We start from the raw sequence: 17227 nt of genomic DNA on the forward strand, positions 1-17227 counted from the left end.
CTGCCACTAACGAGTTAGGTAAACCTAGATCATTATTCCATTTCTCTGGGTTTCAGCTTCTTCATCTATAAGCAGCAACATAAATAGGACTTACCTTTTCTCATTGTTGTGATGAAACAATAAGATCATGAAAGGTAAGTGTGTAGCGCACTGTGTAACTGCTCAATGAACAGCTGTTATTATCACTAAGGTGGATGGCAGGGAATCAGTCAAAGAGAAAGAGAATGTTTGCGTTCCCTTTGTCATCCATCATCTCCTACTGGCTGGACCATGAGTTCCTTGTTCCTTCTGTTCTAACCTACCCAGGAAATACCTTCAAACTCTATTAGAGATGTATTTAGTGTATGATCTCCTATATTCTGCTTCCTCAGGTGAGTCATGATTCACCCAATTCTCTTTACTGACCCCAACTTCTCAAAAAGAGACAAACTCCTTTTTTCTTCTCCGAGTCTCACCTTGACAGGGAGTGCAGCCTGCATATCTCCCAAGCTCACACCCAGGATCACGGCCAGACCTTCATTCAGATCCCAGGAACCATCTGCCTTTTGGAGGGAAATCAGCTGTACAAGAGGATCATCTTCAAAGATTTTGGGAGAGAAAAAAAAAGAAATAAGATGAGAAACTAGGAAGTTTAATTTGGCCCCTTGGCATATGTCAGGGAGGGAGTCTGAATCAAGAGAAAGTCGATAGCAAGAGTGCAGATCCTACCAAGTTCCCCATCTCAGTCCTCAACCAGGAGACATGTGTTTTCTCTGTGACAGTGTATGCCACCCCAGTGTTGTGCTGCCACTAGGAGAGATGCATTTAAAAATTCAGAAAGGAGAGGAAGATATAAGGCACTAAAGAACGAACATGATAGTGCTATTTAAAGTCTTATCCTGTCCTGTGGCAATGACCCTTAAAACGTAGGGTATATTAAGAAATTATAGATAGCCCTAGCCAGTTTGGTTCAGTGGATAGAACGTCATCCTACAGACTGAAAGGTCCCAGGTTCATTTCTGATCAAGGGCATGTACCTGGGTTACAGGCTCCTCCCTGGACTGGGCCCTGGTCAGGGCATGTGCAGGAGGCAACCAATCGATGTGTTTCTCTCATACCAATATTTCTCTCTGTCTTTCCCTTTCTCTTCCACTGTCTCTAAAATTCAATGGGAAAATATCCTTGGGCGAGGATTAAAAAACAAACATCTAGATAAATATAGCTTGAATTTTAATGATCAAAAATGTCAAAAGAGAGCAGACATAAATAAAGGAAGCAGTTAGCAGTCTACCTCAAAGAATAGTTTAGCCCTGGCCGGTGTGTCTCAATTGGATGAGCATCGTCCCATGCACTGGGAGGTCACGGATTCGATTCCCAGTCAGGGCACATGATCAATGTTTCTCTCTCTCCCTCTCCCTTCCTCTCTAAGAATCAATAAAAAACGTGTTTAAAATGTAGTGCAGTGTCCAATCCTGATGGTGTAAAAGCTGCTTGAAGATCACAGAATTTTCATAGAAGCATCTCACATCTGGATAGCTATCCTATGGGATGATATACTCCGTACAACTTAGAAATTGGTAGGCAAGAAAAACAGTTCTACTCTAATGGGAAAAACAACAACAACAATGAAGGTTCTGAATATCAAAAGCCTACGTTTGAATCTCAGGTCTGCCTGCACTCAAAATCTAATACAGTGGGGCCCTGACTTACGAGTGTCCCAACTAACGAGTATTTTTGAGATACGAGCCATCTCTCTTTGAGTTGCAAGCTCAAAAAAATTTGGGTTAAGAGCCAGCTTCAGATACCCCACCGCTAGTTGGGGCAGCGAATGTCACAGCGATTTGACATACGAGTAATTTGAGTTATGAGCCCCGTCACGGAACGAATTCAACTCGTAAGTCAAGGCCCCACTGTAGTTACCTAAACCACAGAAATTGCAGCCTTCTCTAAATGGGAGACAGTAATGCCTGATGCATGAGGAAAAACATCCAGGACCCAGAAAGGCGCTTAAATGGCTCCCAGCAAATAGTAGTTGCCTGGAACTTCGTCTCTCTACATTAGTAAGAGGCTCCATGAGAGAGGAAGCTCACTATAGTGGGGATATTGCTAGTCACTGGGTTTTAGGACAGCACAGGAAACCAACACTACGGGACACTGAGAACCTACTCCGTGGATAACATGAAGGAAGTTCTCATGAGGAGGTGCATGATAGTGCAACAGAGGAAGCTAAGGCTCTAAAATGTTACCTTGCCCGGCTGGTGTGGCTCAGTGGTCGAGCATCGACCTATGAACCATGAGGTCACAGTTCAATTTCCTGTCAGGGCACAGGCCTGGGGTTGCGAGCTCAATCCCCAATAGGGGGTGTGCAGGAGGCAGCGGATCCATGATCCTCTCTCATTATGGGTGTTTCGATCTCTCCCTCTCCCTTCCTCTCTGAAATCAATAAAAATAGTTCTAAAAACTGAAACAAGTAAAAGTTAACGAAATTTCTTAAAACCCCACAGTAATTGGTAGTCAACAAGAGATTTGAATCTACCTTAGACCTCGAAGCCCTTTCTGTATTAGCAGCCTAAGAAGAATGCATAAAGAGAGGGTAAGTGGCAAAGATGTTGGAACGATGAAAGGATTGTACACCATAAACCCTTGTTGCAAAATGGGAAGAGACTAGACAGAAGTTGCCTTTAAGCCTATTTTAGGAACATGTATTTTGACTACCCAGCTGTTTGGGACACAAAGCAATGAAATGACCAAGGAACAGCTTGTAGTGACAGAAAGTCATGAGAACGCATTAAAAAGGTCGGTCTTCGCCCTAACCGGTTTGGCTCAGTGGATGGAGCCTGAGCCTGTGGACTGAAGGGTCCCAGGTTCAATTCCGGTCAAGGGCATGTACCTTGGTTGTGGGCATATCCCCACTAGGGGGTGTGCAGGAGGCAGCTGATCGATGTTTCTGACTCTCTATCCCTCTCAGCTTCCTCTCTGTAAAAAAGCAATAAAAAAAATATATAAAAAAAGGTCTGTTTTCAAACCCATCCTGTAAGAGAATTATTCATGCAGCTGGGGCCCAAACGGGCTGGCAGGTGGGTTCTGCAAAAGGAGGGCCCCCGTCGGTAGGCAGGGTGTGAGAGCTGATGAGATGGCAGAGGGGCTCATCCTGAACTCCACTGGGGCAGGCTTCATGTCCTATGTTGTAGACTATGGAAGCGGCGCTGGCCCTGACAAAAAGACTGGGAAATTTTTACCCTCTGCCCCGACGCTTCTCCAACCGATCACGTCCTGGGTAGAGAACGCCACAAGACAGCAGAACACGGAGGATGAGCTCTTCAGTTCCCATAGATTAGGAGAGAGAACTGAGGGTCATCTCACCTGTATGGTTAGTTTCCAAGTCGGACATGTTGTTGGAAGAACATCCCTGTGACATTTCATCGAAAGCACAAAAATCAGCATACTGCTCCATGTGAGGCTGGTGTTTCACTGATCTAGGAGCACCACTCCTCAGTCGTCTGCCTGATTCTATAAGTGTGACAGACAAGCCGTAGTGAGAAAATATCCCTGGGAAGATGCTCACCTAGAGAATGCAGGCTCTTCTTAATTGTGGACCTATGGGGATCGTAACCATTCTTCGGGTATGACATGCTCCGGTATGAGTTGGGCAGAGATGCGGGAGGATGGTAGGAGAATGGGGCTTTGTATGAGCTGAAAAACAATATAGCCATTGACAATGAGGCACCCTATGCTCTCTGCTGTAGGCAATGGGCCTGATAATTTGAGACATATATATGCTCCTATCCGTGTTAGCCTCAGTCATCTTTACTGTGCATTTTCTTCTCCCAGGAGCCCAAATTCTGCAGCCTCCATGCCCTTCCAATGGTGTCCTGCTGACACATGACAATGGTCTTTGCTGCATCTTTAGTGTCATTATCAGAGGCTTCCTTCAACTACTCATCTCAACTCAAAACTAATTTTTCCTCCTAGAAATCTTTTCTCCCTCTATCCTTCTCAAATGGTGGTTGCTCCAGGTACCAGAACCCAAGCATCCATGTTTGAGAGGTGAGGTAGGTGGGGTTGGCAACCTCTTCAGTCCCAATGGCCACATCCATAGCATGACTCTTCAGCTTCACCTGGATTACCTTCCAGGTGCTGTCAACCTCCAAATTCTTTGTCCCTTTTCAACTTCCACTGAAGTATCTGAAAACTAGATCAAAGACTTTCACTTCCTTGCAAAGCCTGCCATCATCTTTAGAGATTAAGCACCCATGTACATAACCTATCCAACCCCCTAATTCAAAGCTTCTTGTCTTCCTCAAATCAAATAAATGGCTTCAACCTCCACTCTACTCCGGCCACTCCCTCCTAAGCCAAGATATGTGATTATCAAGCAGAACTGTTCCACCTGTAAAGAACTAATTGAAAAAACACACAAATACTTTAAAAATAGAATATCCAGAAATTCCAAACAAGATGGCGGTATAAATAAATGCAGTATCCTTGCCTCCTCCCACAACCACATCAAAATTACAACTAAACTACAGAACAACCATCATTCAGAACTGCCTGAAATCAAGCTCAGTGGGAGTCCTAGAACTATGGAATTAAAGAAGAAGCCACATCAAGAATGGTAGGAGGGATTGGTGCCACACCAATGTGGGGCAGATAAAAACTAGGGGGGATGTCTCAGCTATACAGGTACCCCCTGAGGAGCCAGGGGTCCGAGCAGCACACCAAGTCCCCAGCCCAGGGTTCCAGTATTGGGAAGAAAAGTCCCCATAACTTCTGGTTATAAAAAACAGCGAGGGACGAGGCTGAGGGAGACAGAGGCTGCAGGAGTCCCAAGCAATTCCTCCTAAAGAGTCCACATATGGACTAACTCGGACTCACTCCTCAGAGCTCCAGCATGGGGCAGCTACCTGAAAGGCACCTGAGGCATACAGGGAGGAACTGAATGGTCTGGCATCATAGCAAGAGCTGGATGGGAAGCTTTCTTCCAGACAGAAGTACTGGTAGAGGCCATTGTTCCTTTGCCTCCCCCAAAGAGCCAGCAGGTGGCCACCATATCTGAGTCTCCATCAACCTGGATTAACACTGTTAGCCCCACCCTGGTGATTCCCGGAGGCCCTGTCCACACCAGCTGTTTCTAGTGGCTTTACCATCAGAATGGCCTGTCTTGGCTCAGGCTTCTTATTTTCCTAAAATCGCTCAAATAAGCAGCATCTGGCCTAGTACCTGTTGCTAAGTGACCCTGGGCCAGGCACTAGCCACAGCCAGCCTTGGTTTGTAGCTTGGCTTCTCCTAGGCACCTCCAAGCTCAACACAAGTAGCAGCCATCTGCAGATCATTTTGTAGCTCATGCTGGGTGGCCCTGGGGCAGAACAAAGGCAGTGGCTGACCTTCGCCTGAATCTCCCAGGAGTCCCCAGAGCCAGTGCACCCAGTGGACAGCTTCAGACCATGTCAAAGCATCACCACCCCAGCACCTCCACAAGTGTCGTACTCATGGGGTGGACTGAGCAGGTACCAGAGCCCCGTTGAAGCAAATCCTGTTCTGTGAGGTGGGTCGCTGCATAGCTGATCCTCCATGGTGATCTCAGTCAGACCTTGCAGCTGATTGGCCCTTCAACATTCCTTGAAAAAAGCTCTGTCACCCTGAGCATTTCACTCTCCAGTTTTGGTTTACGTCTGAGACAGCCCAGCAATCAGCACCCATTTCTAACACTACCAGGTTGTTTGCCCACCATTTGTGTAGTCATTAACCAGTATCAATAGGATACACAAGCTTCAGATTTAGGCAGTGTAACTACACAATGTTTATGTGCACTATCAGCTTCATTTCCCTCATTTTTCCCCCCTTGGAGTACTTTACATTTTCTTGCTAATGGTGTACTTTCTAATTTTCTCAGACAGAAAAGTTTTACAGCGGTCAGAGATCCTAGATGTGGAGAGACAAGGCAGGTGGGGAGGGAAGGGCTTTTCATAAACATCTGCTTTAAATGATGTATCTAGGTACACAGGGCCCCTTATTTTATGTGATTTTGATTAGAATAAAACTCACTTTTAAGGCTGATCCCTGATTTCGGAGCAGAAGCGCCAAACATCGGAGCAGGAGCACCACCCATCCGAGAAAAATTACAACACAGCGGAGTAGGAGAACTGTACGGCATACCAGGAGAACACATCCTCATAGACTGAGCAAATAGCATTGGACTTGGAACATCACTGCGAGTCAGGGGTCCCTGAACAGGCTTGTTGAGATCCTTGTTGATGGCAATGAAAGCCGTGTGGGAGCTTATGACGCCACACTCCATGCTTACTTTCAGCACCTCTTTTTTATCATTGGCTGGAGTCTCCTCGAAGCCCATGTCCTTGGTCTGGATGAAGGACTTGGCAGCCAGGCGATGAATGGTGAGGCTAACAGAAAAAAGATTCCCTGTGACGCAGGCAGAAGCACACCTGTGCCGCCACTCAGAGCCCTGACAGGCTGGGGATGGCGCAGGGAGGAACATAAGATCGGGGGGAGATGAAGTCTGAGTGGCCGGAAAAGGAAAAGTGATTTTAGGGAAATCATTGAGCCCAAAATGAAGAGCAGGAAACTGACCCCCTATGGATGGTAGAGAGAAGAAGAAAGGGAAGGGGAGGGAAGGGGAAGGGAGGGAAGGAGAGGAAAGAAAGGAGAGGAGAGGGGAGAAGAAGGGAGGAAAAGGAGAAAGAAAACGAAGGAACTAGGAAAGAAATATGGAAATCTTACTTGGCATCCGACTTGGGCTGTAGAGAAAATGCCACTTGATTCTCAAACTGCGTGCCCTGGAGGGTGTACTTGAGGCAAACTTTCCCTGTTGCCTCTGCTGGCTAAAAAGTAGAGAAGAGGAGACAGGATGGGAGGGAGAGATGGCAGAATCGGGGCAGCTCCCCAACCCCACACATTCAAAGTTTCTGGCTAGAAACCAGGTAGTTCAGAAAACCAGAGGCTTGACATGATGGCGAGGGGAGGGAGGCTGACCCTGTCGGGCAAGCGTCCGGAGCAGAGCTCGGGGCAGCGGCGACTCTGGCTAGAGGAACAAGCAAGAATGGAAGCTCACCGGCATCGTCCCAGTCAACTGGGCATAGACGATCAACCTCTGACCCCGGAAGATGACAGTTGGTTCTGGGGAAAGCATTTTAGCAGACAGACCCGCAGGCAAATCCCAGCTCAGAGAAACATCCTCTACCACAGGCTGCAGAGAGCGCTTCAGGGCCCTGAGAGCCTGGCGGAGGGAAGAGAACAGAATAAACACCACAAGTACATAATGGCAACCATACCTACTGCTACCTGAGTGTTCATCATGCCCCAGGAGCTATGCAGCCCAACCCATGGTTGACCTACTCCCTCGTTCTCCACTAGGAGATGGGTGTTCTTCCTTTTGCTTTACACAGGAGGAAGCTAAGGCAGAGACATGTAATGAATGTGTATAAAGTAACAGAGAAGTAGGCATTCGATAAGAAATGGCACCAACTGGGGACAAGCAACGCAGCACTATAACCAGAGGTGGAGGAGGCCTCCTTGTGCGAACTCATCAAACGGAATAGCAGTTTACCGCCTCTCCCACCTACAGAGATACTACAGCTGTCCATCTTGTTTTTGTGGGGGGTTTTTTTGTTTGTTTTTTGTTGCTGTTAATCCTCACCTGAGGATATTTTCCCATCGATCTTCTGAGAGAGTGGGAGAGAGGGAAAGACAGAGAGAAACATGGATGTAAGAGAAACACATTGATGGGTTGCCTCTTGTATGAGCCCTGACCAGGGCCCAACCAAGGTACTTGCCCTTGATTGGAATGGAACCTGGGACTCTTTGGGCTGCAGGCCAATGGTCTATCCACTCAGCCAAACTGGCTAGGACCATCCTGATTGTGTTCTTTGTGTCATTTGCATGGAGGAGAGACTACAGGACCCGCCGGGTCCTAAAGCACACACCTGGAATGCCAAGCTCTCCGTTTCTTGTTTTCTTAAGTTTCTCTGCTTCTTGGTTTGAACACAAAGCCCTGACCTCTTCCACATTTTGTTGCTGGGCTTCCAACTGCTGGGACTAGATGCCATTTCCCCAGAAACTACAGGGGCCCCGTTCACATAAAGACAAAAGTAGTCCCATTGAGTCTGTAGCCCAAAGCCCTGGGAATATAAAGAAATGAATCCTAGAGGCAATAGGTTGCCTCAGCTCTTGCAGCAGGGTGCCCCCTGCCCCCACTCCCTCTGGACCGCCCCCTGGACACAGGCCTGCCCCTCACCTTCGACTGCATCCTCTCATTGCCTGTGATAAATTCTGCCGCGCCCCCTGATGCCCGGGCAATGCCTTTTATGAGGCTGGTGGAGGCTCCTTCGCCAATACCAAATGAGAAACACCTGCGATTGGAAAACAGCCTGAAGTTAGAGACAGGGACGAAAGGGTGGCATGACAACATCACGGTAAAAAAAACACATAAAAATACATGAAGAGATAGTGTACTAGTTAGTATACTTCTGAATAACATACATTTTATAAAGAAATCATAATGATAATTAGAAAGTAGAGAACACCATTGGAAAATGACATATCCAAATTTAGGATTCAGTTACAGATATGTTTATAATTCTAGTTCTAAATACACATGTCAGAAAAAGAAGTCTAAAAGTCAACTATCTGAACACCCATCTCCAGATCTTGGGAAAAAAGCAGCCAAAAAACCCACAAATTTTAAAGAAAAGAAAGATAAGGGCAAATGTTATCAATACAGAAGACAATCATACAAAAGAGAGGATACACAAAAAGTGCTGTTTTTTGGGAAAGATGATTAAAATTGACAAACATGCCCAGCTTGTGTGGCTCAGTGGTTGAGCATCGACCATAAACCAAGAGGTCACTGGTTCAATTCCCAGCCAGGGATTCGGACTTGATCCCCAGTAGAGGGCATGCAGGGGGGCAGCCGACAAATGATGTTTTTCTCTCTATATATCTCTATCCTTCTCCCTTCCTCTCTCTCTAAAAATCAATAAAAACATATTTAAAAAACTGACAAACATTTAGGGCAAGAATAAAAGAGAAAGCACAAATAATCAGTGTCAGGAATAAAAAGGGAATACTACCACCGATTCTACAAAACTTAATAACATCATCTGGTGACATTGTGGATACTTCATGCAGAGAAATTTGAAAACTTAGATAAAATATACAAACTCCCATAAGAATCAAGAACATATAAAAATATGAACAGTTCTATTTCAATAAAGAGATTTAAAAATCTCAGCACAGGAAAAAATCTCCTTGTACCATCTAGTAAACACATAAGAAAATATTTCCCATAATAGAAAAACAGGCAATTCTTCTCAGCTCATTATATGATACCACTGTAACATAGGTATTAAAACCCAAGAAGAATATTATTTAAAAAGTGCATGCCAATATTTCTCATGAAAAAATATTTTTCAATCCTAATCAATTATTAGTCAATGGAATAAAAAATATATGAAAATTGTTAATAGATCACAACTAACTTGGGTTTATTTCAGAAATGCAAGGCTGGTCTAATATTTAACAACAGTCATTACAATGAACACATTGAAAGAATAAAGGATAAAACCATACTCTCATCTCACCAGATACATAAAATGCATGTGATGAAGTTCAACCATTGATTATTATTTTTTTAAATGTAAACAAAAAGAAAATAACTCTCAAAAGAGAAAAATCCTTAATCGGATGTAGGATATCTACAAAAAGACCTAGAGCAAACAACCACACTATTAATGCAATGCGAACCATGTTCATTCTGAAAACGGGCATTCCCATAAATCCACAACCATGCCAATTCAAAGAAATAGGTGTGTGTAGACATGTGAAAATGAATATATATATATGCATATAGGTGCACACACAAGTGTGTGTAGGCAAAAATATACATGTATAAGAATACAAGGATATTCATAAAAGCATTATTTTAAACAGCTAAATGGAAGTCCATCAGCAGTAGAATCAATCAATAAATTATGGTTTAGCCATCCTGTGGAGTACTATACCCCGGTGAAAATTAACTACGGTTCCATGCAAAATATGGGTGACTATATACTGTTGAGGGAAAGAAGCAAAATACATAGAATAAAAACTGTGTAACTTTAATTTTTATTCAAAAAGAAGCAAAAAATAACCCCACAGTATTCCTGTCCATCCTTACTTGTCCACACTGGAACCACAAGGCCCTAGATTACATGTGGTCAGTCACCCGGAAACACACACATTGTCTGCATACCTGTGCCTCTGCCCATTGCTTTTCACTTCTCTAATGACACTGAATGTGTCGGTCACTTCTCCATCTGTGAAGACAAAAAGCTGAACACAGAAGACATTGGTCAAGTCTCTATGAAGTTCACTTTTTCTTTTTTTAAGTTCATTTTTAAAATACTGCAATTTGCCCTCGAAAAACTCAACTATTTCAGGCTGGAGACACTGATGCCTCTTCAGACATGTGTGAAATCCCTAGTGGGCCACTGTCACTTGCATCAGGTTTTTACATGGTTTTGGGCATTTTCCTCACCCTACCAGTTTCACATCAGGCCTCTGTGGCATTCCACAAGAGAGCTTCCACCTCCATAGTTCAGAGCATGGAGCTAAGGAAGAGGGATTCTATGAAATGCCTCTTGTCTTTTCCCCTTTACTACATGACAGACAACTCTGAAATGCACACCCTAATGGGACAATCCTACAATGAAACTCAGGGCTATACATTCTGGAACCGAAGTTGAGTTCTCTCTCCCCCCTTTCTGTGAGCTCTGTTCCAGTTCTTACCTGGAGAGGGTGGCCTGGGATGGAAGTTCTACTGTAAATGGCCTTGAGTGGTTCCAAGATTTCTGTGCCCCCGAGGTCAGCGTCCATACTCTTAACTCTCTTCAGCGCCTGCTCCATGGTATCCTGAGTGTACTTCACACTCTCCCTGAGAAAAGCACCCGCACTCAGGGACAAAGCTAGCTGACACTGCCCAGTATCACATCCCCGCATTGAGATTCCCCACCACTGTAAACAATCTCACCTGAACTCCCCAATGCCAAGGTCAACTCTACCATAACCCCTTTAACAATATAGTCCTCTCTTTAGAGCAGCGGTTCTCAACCTGTGGGTCGCGACCCCTTTGGCGGTCGAATGACCCTTTCACAGGGGTCACCTAAGACCATCCTTCAGATCTGATATTTACATGACGATTCATAACAGTAGCAACATTACAGTTATGAAGTAGCAACGAAAATAATTTTATGGTTGGGAGTAAAATCATGAGGAACTGTATTTAAAGGGCCGGAAGGTTGAGAACCGCTGCTTTAGAGGGTCTTTTTTTGGAACTCTCCGTAGCCTTTCTAGAAACTTACGGAAAGAAGGACTCAAAGGACGATCCAAATCCATAGATGTTGAAATAACAGCCTACAGGCAAACTCTTCAGCAGCCAAATCAGTGTTTCCTGAAGGAAGAGGGTATGGGGAGCCAGTGAGAGAGGATCCTTGAAGACACAGAGACCCTCCCCATCTAACTCCTGCGGGTGTGGGCCTTCACCCAGAGCGCGCCTCCCAGTCTTATAGTCCTTGCAGTGGTCACGTGAGCTGCAGTGCAGCTGGAAGCACTGATCCAGATGACCCAGATGGACTCTAATGTAACCCCCGAGACTCATCCTTACTTGCGCACATGAGCAGAAGAAGAACTAGTCTTACCTTGGCCGCCTCTATGCGCAGCTGAGATGGATTCTGATTATTCATGGGACAATGCATACTTCCGGAGCGGTCCATGAGGAAGACGAATTCTCCACACGCCGTTGGTGACTGAGCCTCTGGGATATTTGGGTAGAAACTCACCATCGCAGATGGGTCTCCCATCAAAGAATCTACTCAGAAAGAAGAAGGACACCATGAGATGAAAAGGAACAAAAACAATACATACTGTTGTGGGAGTACTTCTTGGGCACACAAGGGGGAGCTCGCCCAAAGGGAAGGACAAAACCAGACAACTAATGTACAAAGACAGAGCCTGGAGCTTCAGGGAACAGGAGCTGGAGCAAACCTGGCTGAGGCTGGGACCCCCTCTAACAGGTTTAGTGTGGACGGCCTGCCCTGAGGGGGGGAGGAAATGGGTAAACAAACGAGTGAAGGCAAATTAAGGAGTTCCAATTTGTGAGCTGGAGTGTCAAGTTACCGTGGCCAAATGTCAACAATGAGATAAGAAAAATGGCCGATTGAAGATCAACTATAGCTACTTATCTCTAAAGCAGTGGTAGCTATGGAAGTAAGAGCCTAAACCAAGAGATTGTGTTTTGACTATGATTGTCCCCAAGGATGCGTCGTTCCACCAAAGTGAGAAATGCTTCAGAAGTGTCAATATCTTTCCAGTGACCCTGCATGGTCTCTGAAGTCCAGGGCCATGGCAGCTCAGGGAGGCCCGAGACAGCGGTCCCTGACATGTGTTACACCAGTACAGTTAAAAGAAGAAGTGCACAGCCCGGCCGGTGTGGCCTGGTGTTTGAGCAGCGACTTAGGAACCAGGAGGTCACGGTTCACTTCCTAGTCAGGGCACATGCCCGTGTTGTAGACTCCATCTCCAGTAGGTGTGTAGGAGGCAGATTAATGATTATTCTCATTATTGATGTTTCTCTCTCTGTCTCTCTGTCTCTCCCTTCCTCTCTCTGAAATCAATAAAAACAAATAAACAAAAAAAATAAAATAACAGGAAAAGTAGATATATACTAAGGAAAACTTGGAAAATACTATATATTAATTTAAAAACTAAACCTAGTATGAAACTAAACTTAGGCTTAGAAATTAAGAAACTAGGTTAAGATTTAAAAAAAAAAAACCCTGAAGATGGATAAGGGTGATATTTACAACATGGTGAATCTACTTAAGGCAACAGAGCTATATCCTTAAAAATAATTATAATGGTAAAATTTCCGTTATGTAAATTTTATACCAAAGTATTAGTTTTCTTTTTACTTAAAATTTATGTCAGATAAATTTTACCACAATTTAAAAAAGAACAAAGAACTCTAGGTGAGATTACAGGTTGGAATGATAAATCAATCAGTAAAAGTTATTTATTAGATAAAACAAAAAATGTAGAATGTAAAGTTAGTCTTAATCTAATCAATAATTACTATGTGCATATTTACTGTGGTTTTAAATGTTTTTCCTAATTGACAGGTTATTTTTTTTATAGCAATCTGTTTGTATAACTTACTTTTCTTTAACCTAGTTCTTATTGGAAGGCTTTTTTTCTATATTATTTAAGTCTGTCAACATATATGATTTTGGTAGCTGCATAATAATTCATCAAGCAATCCCAGCATAGTGAATTAAGTTACTGTGAGACATTTTGACTATTTACTAATCTTTGATATTATGAAATTGGCCACTTTAGTGTATATTTTTACTTACATTTAAATTTATTTCCTTAGCTAAGATTCCTAAAATTGGAATCACTAAAATGAACATTTCTTTTGACACATATCGCCAAATCTCTTCTCCAAAGTTTGATTCCAAATTATTTTTGCTTAAAGCAATCTGCCAGAGTGCCAAACTCACCTCACCTTTTAAAGCACGAGGTGTTCCCAGATTTGGAAATCCTTGATCATTTGAAAAGTGAAAAAGTCACATCATTTACTTTTATTTTAATTTTATTTATACTTGTCGAGGCTGATCATTGTCCCATATTTTTAAACTAGCTGCATTTCCCTTGTAAATTTTTTTCCATGTCCTTTGTCTAAGTACCTACTAATTCACCAAAATTTACATATAAGACATAGTCACATGATATTCAATGTGGAATCATTTTTGCATGCCATAGTGTAAACTAGTCCCCCCTCTTTTTTTTTTTTTTTTACCCATTACTGAATAGAAAAAAGAAAGTGAGGGTAATTTGAGGGTAATTCAACGACCTTAGGCGGTAACTACAAAGGAAGAAGCAACATACCGGGCTTTGTTGCGGGCGCCCCCATCTCCACAGCCACGCTGGGGGTATGCACCTCACTGTAGTAAACCAGGAACTCCACATCTCGATCAAATTTGTGCCCGTCAGCCAAGGAGATCTGAGTTGGGAGCAAGCAAAGAAGCCATGTTAGAACCATCATGCCTCTGCCTCGGGCTGAGGTCAGAGCTGAGGTCAGAGCTGAGGGCTACCGGCTCCTTCCACGCGTAAACAGAGGCAGGAGCAAGGGCGAGAACAGGCAGGAGGCTCTGGAGATGAAATAAGGATAAAGAAGGGGCCCAGGCCTAGCCAGTTTGGCTCAGTGGATAGAGCGTTGGCCTGGGGACTGAAAGGTCCTGGGTTGAATTCCCAGTCAGGGCTCATGCCTGGGTTGTGGACTTGATCCCCAGTAGGGGGCGTGCAGGAGGCACCCAATCAATGATTCTCTCTTATCATTGATGCTCCTATCTCTCTGTCCCTCTCCTTTCCTCTCTGAAATAAATAAAAATATATTAAAAAAAAAAAGAAGGGGCCCAGTGCGATTCCCCCAGGGTTAACAGGGGAAAGTTAGCAATATTTAGGAGATGGAGTGCGGAGGAAGATCAGGACCCCAAAACACGGGTGCTGGCAACCACAGCGCGTGCTCACTAATTACCTGAGCAGAAGTCTTATCTTCAAGGTACTCAATAGGATTCACGGGGGAGCTGCATTGGACACTCTTGATGCCATGCTGGGAGCTGACGGTGGCAGCCAGGCTGAGTGTGTAGGGCACGTCCTGCGAAGGGACTGCAGGAGTCTTCATTTGAAGGCCACCGCCCTCAGACCCTCCTACGGAAAGTGAGCTCAGTGGTGTGTCCCTTCCCCACAATGTTTAGCACCCCGACAACCCTGAGGGGGGTTTCCCCGCGAGTAGTGGAAGAAAGAGCCTACTCACTGGAGAGTTGGTAGCGAGGGTTCAGGATAGCGGGGAGCACATAGCGCAGGGCCCCGTCGGCCTCCAGAGGCAGCTCCTGCACGTACTTCAGGGTGAGAGCCGCCTTCGACCCGGGGGTCAGGTTCCCCACGTTACAAGAGAAGGTGTCGCCAGCCTGATCGTCTTCCTCCAACAAGAAGGCTTGGTGGCCCTGGCTGATGGCATTCTCGTAATTGGTGCGGGCCTAAGGAGGACAAGGGAAGACGGGTGACATGACATGAAAGGTTACATGACATGAGAGGTGACATGCTTGAGGAGGAGACGAGTGACACAGGAAACAGAGACTGGTGGGGTGAGCCTGTGATCGGTCTTGCCAAGTTCACAGCCAAACCCTGAGTGCCTCCCATGGGTGTTTCCCTCCAATGGTTTTAGGAAAGTTATTGGTTAGAGGGGAGTAGAGGACAAAGCATTGGACATCAACATTTCTGGGAAGTTGCATTTGATAGGGACCCTGAAGAGCGTGCATTATGGACATAAAAAGGGAGGAAGGAATATACTCATCCCCAGTACCTCAGACTTCTCCTGCAATTCTGCCACGATTTTCTTCCCATCCACCAAGGCCTCAAAGCTGTGGACAGCTGAGTCTTCGTCCATGGGGAAAACAAAGAAGGCCTCCAACGGATCTTTCCCCTCATTCTCATAGTTCAAGGTAGCAGACACACCGGCCACAAACTCACGAATGGACAAGGTCACCGAGATGCTCTTCAGTGGCACTAGAGATAGACCAGAGTTCAAGAGGTCACCAACCTTCATAGAATGCCTCCCGCTGACCAGGCATCGTGCGAGGCGCCAAAGGTCCAATGGCAAGTCAGAGTCAGGAGTCAGGCTTACCTGGCTCCTTTTGGCGGGTTAGCAGGCCGTAGCAGGGAGGGGACACCATGGTGACACAGGGTTACTGTGAAAAAGACACATCATGAATGGAGCACCATGGTGGGAATTACCTATCCAAACACCAATACCGATGGGCTTCTCTCTGGCATCAACATCTATTCAGAGGGTTAATCGGGGACTCAGGAAGGAGAAAGAAGTGGAACAGAAGGGGAAAAAGGTGTCAATAGCAAGGCTCCTTCTAAATGCCAGACCCTGGTGGAAAGCTAGACAGGAAACCTCACCGAAGGCTGGTTCAAATGCCAGGTCCACGTTTTTCGGAAGTGTTCTTATTATAGCACTTTTTAGGAATATTCAGTGAATGTAATGAACCCCTCTGAACCTCAGTATTTCTAAAATGAAAATCATATGTCTATGCACAGATGAATGAAGACAGACGAAGTCCTAGGAATGGGGCCTGGCCCATAGGAGGCGTTGAATCAATGATGACAGACATGAGTGTTGTTCTTGTCGCTGTTGTTAAATAGACCGTGTTGTTAGTCTTGTAGGTGGCCGTTAGACATGAGCAGAGCAAGGACGATGGGCCAGGTGCAGAAGGTCACCAGGGCAGAAAGGCCCAGTCTTAGCCATGGACATGTGTAGGGTAGGACCTCGTCCTCGGAATGACCTTTCCTCCCCTCGCATACCCTGGTCATTCTCGTTTAGAGCCCCTGACCTTTCCTCCCTGGAGAGACCATCTGGGCTTCAGTTGTATTTCATTCAGCTCCAGGCCCAGAAAAGCAGCAAAACCCGGCAAGCAGCACCATGGCTGACCTCAGGACCAGCTGCACTGAATTATAACCCCCCTGCCCTGACACTTATCAATCAATCAGTGGAGACCACAACCCTGAAAGGACACACCTGGAAAGCTGCGGAATATTCTATTGAGATCTGCCCCTGGGATCACCCCTAAAATCTCCACCCCTAAAACCCTTATGACTGAGGACCCAGCAGACGCTCTCTCCAGGGAGCAAGTCCCTGCCTTTCCCTTCCTCTTCCGTTCCCCATTCCTCCAGACGCATCACCTTGACCTTCCTCCCTTCAAAGCTCCAAGGGCCTTTCCTTTGCCTCCATCCACTGTTTCCTAAGCCCGTTTCTCCTAGAAACTAATTACTTCTACCTCTGTGCTTTCGTAAATAGATGTTATCTTACAGGTTGAGTCTCGGCCCTGCACATAAGACGTTGCCTGATCCAAAATGGACTTCCGCAACTTAGATCACGTACCTTGTGGCTTTTCTTTTGGGGCTCGTTATTGAAACCTGTTTGTTCTCTCTGTCCAGGCGATTACTATATCATATATCCAACATGCCCTCTATTTTACATCAAAACATGCCTTCCAAATTTCATTATATTCTCAGACAGCCATTTCATGTGATATGGTAAAAAAATATTATGTCCATGGGTTATCATTTATGTTATACTTTTCTTTAAAGTATGTTTTTGTTTATTTCAGAGAAGGAGATAGAAACATCAATG

At 45.1% G+C, this 17227-nt stretch overlaps 1 protein-coding gene across 16 annotated transcripts in view; it reads right to left on the minus strand.

The window, feature by feature from the left end:
* VWA5A (von Willebrand factor A domain containing 5A) overlaps window positions 1-17227 on the minus strand; it is a 52119-nt gene that overhangs the window by 32038 nt on the left and 2854 nt on the right. For 4 of the 16 annotated variants that reach the window (XM_036353305.1, XM_036353304.1, XM_036353302.1 and 1 more), the window contains 16 exons: window positions 15716-15779; window positions 15395-15597; window positions 14846-15068; window positions 14567-14739; window positions 13918-14032; window positions 11670-11839; window positions 11334-11422; window positions 10762-10906; window positions 10226-10305; window positions 8231-8345; window positions 7920-8114; window positions 7049-7213; window positions 6718-6818; window positions 6025-6380; window positions 3343-3489; window positions 456-586 (listed from right to left, as the gene is read on the minus strand). The exons of 8 other annotated variants lie outside the window; for them this stretch is intronic. In XM_036353305.1, the coding sequence (XP_036209198.1) occupies window positions 456-586; window positions 3343-3489; window positions 6025-6380; window positions 6718-6818; window positions 7049-7213; window positions 7920-8114; window positions 8231-8345; window positions 10226-10305; window positions 10762-10906; window positions 11334-11422; window positions 11670-11839; window positions 13918-14032; window positions 14567-14739; window positions 14846-15068; window positions 15395-15597; window positions 15716-15764 (2457 nt within the window). In that variant the 5' untranslated portion in view covers window positions 15765-15779. 4 more of the 16 variants (XM_036353306.1, XM_036353307.1, XM_036353314.1 and 1 more) reach the window with 4 other exon arrangements.

The sequence above is a fragment of the Myotis myotis genome, unplaced genomic scaffold (assembly GCF_014108235.1).
Source record: "Myotis myotis isolate mMyoMyo1 unplaced genomic scaffold, mMyoMyo1.p scaffold_m19_p_20, whole genome shotgun sequence".
In the NCBI taxonomy this organism is placed as follows: Eukaryota; Metazoa; Chordata; class Mammalia; order Chiroptera; family Vespertilionidae; genus Myotis; species Myotis myotis.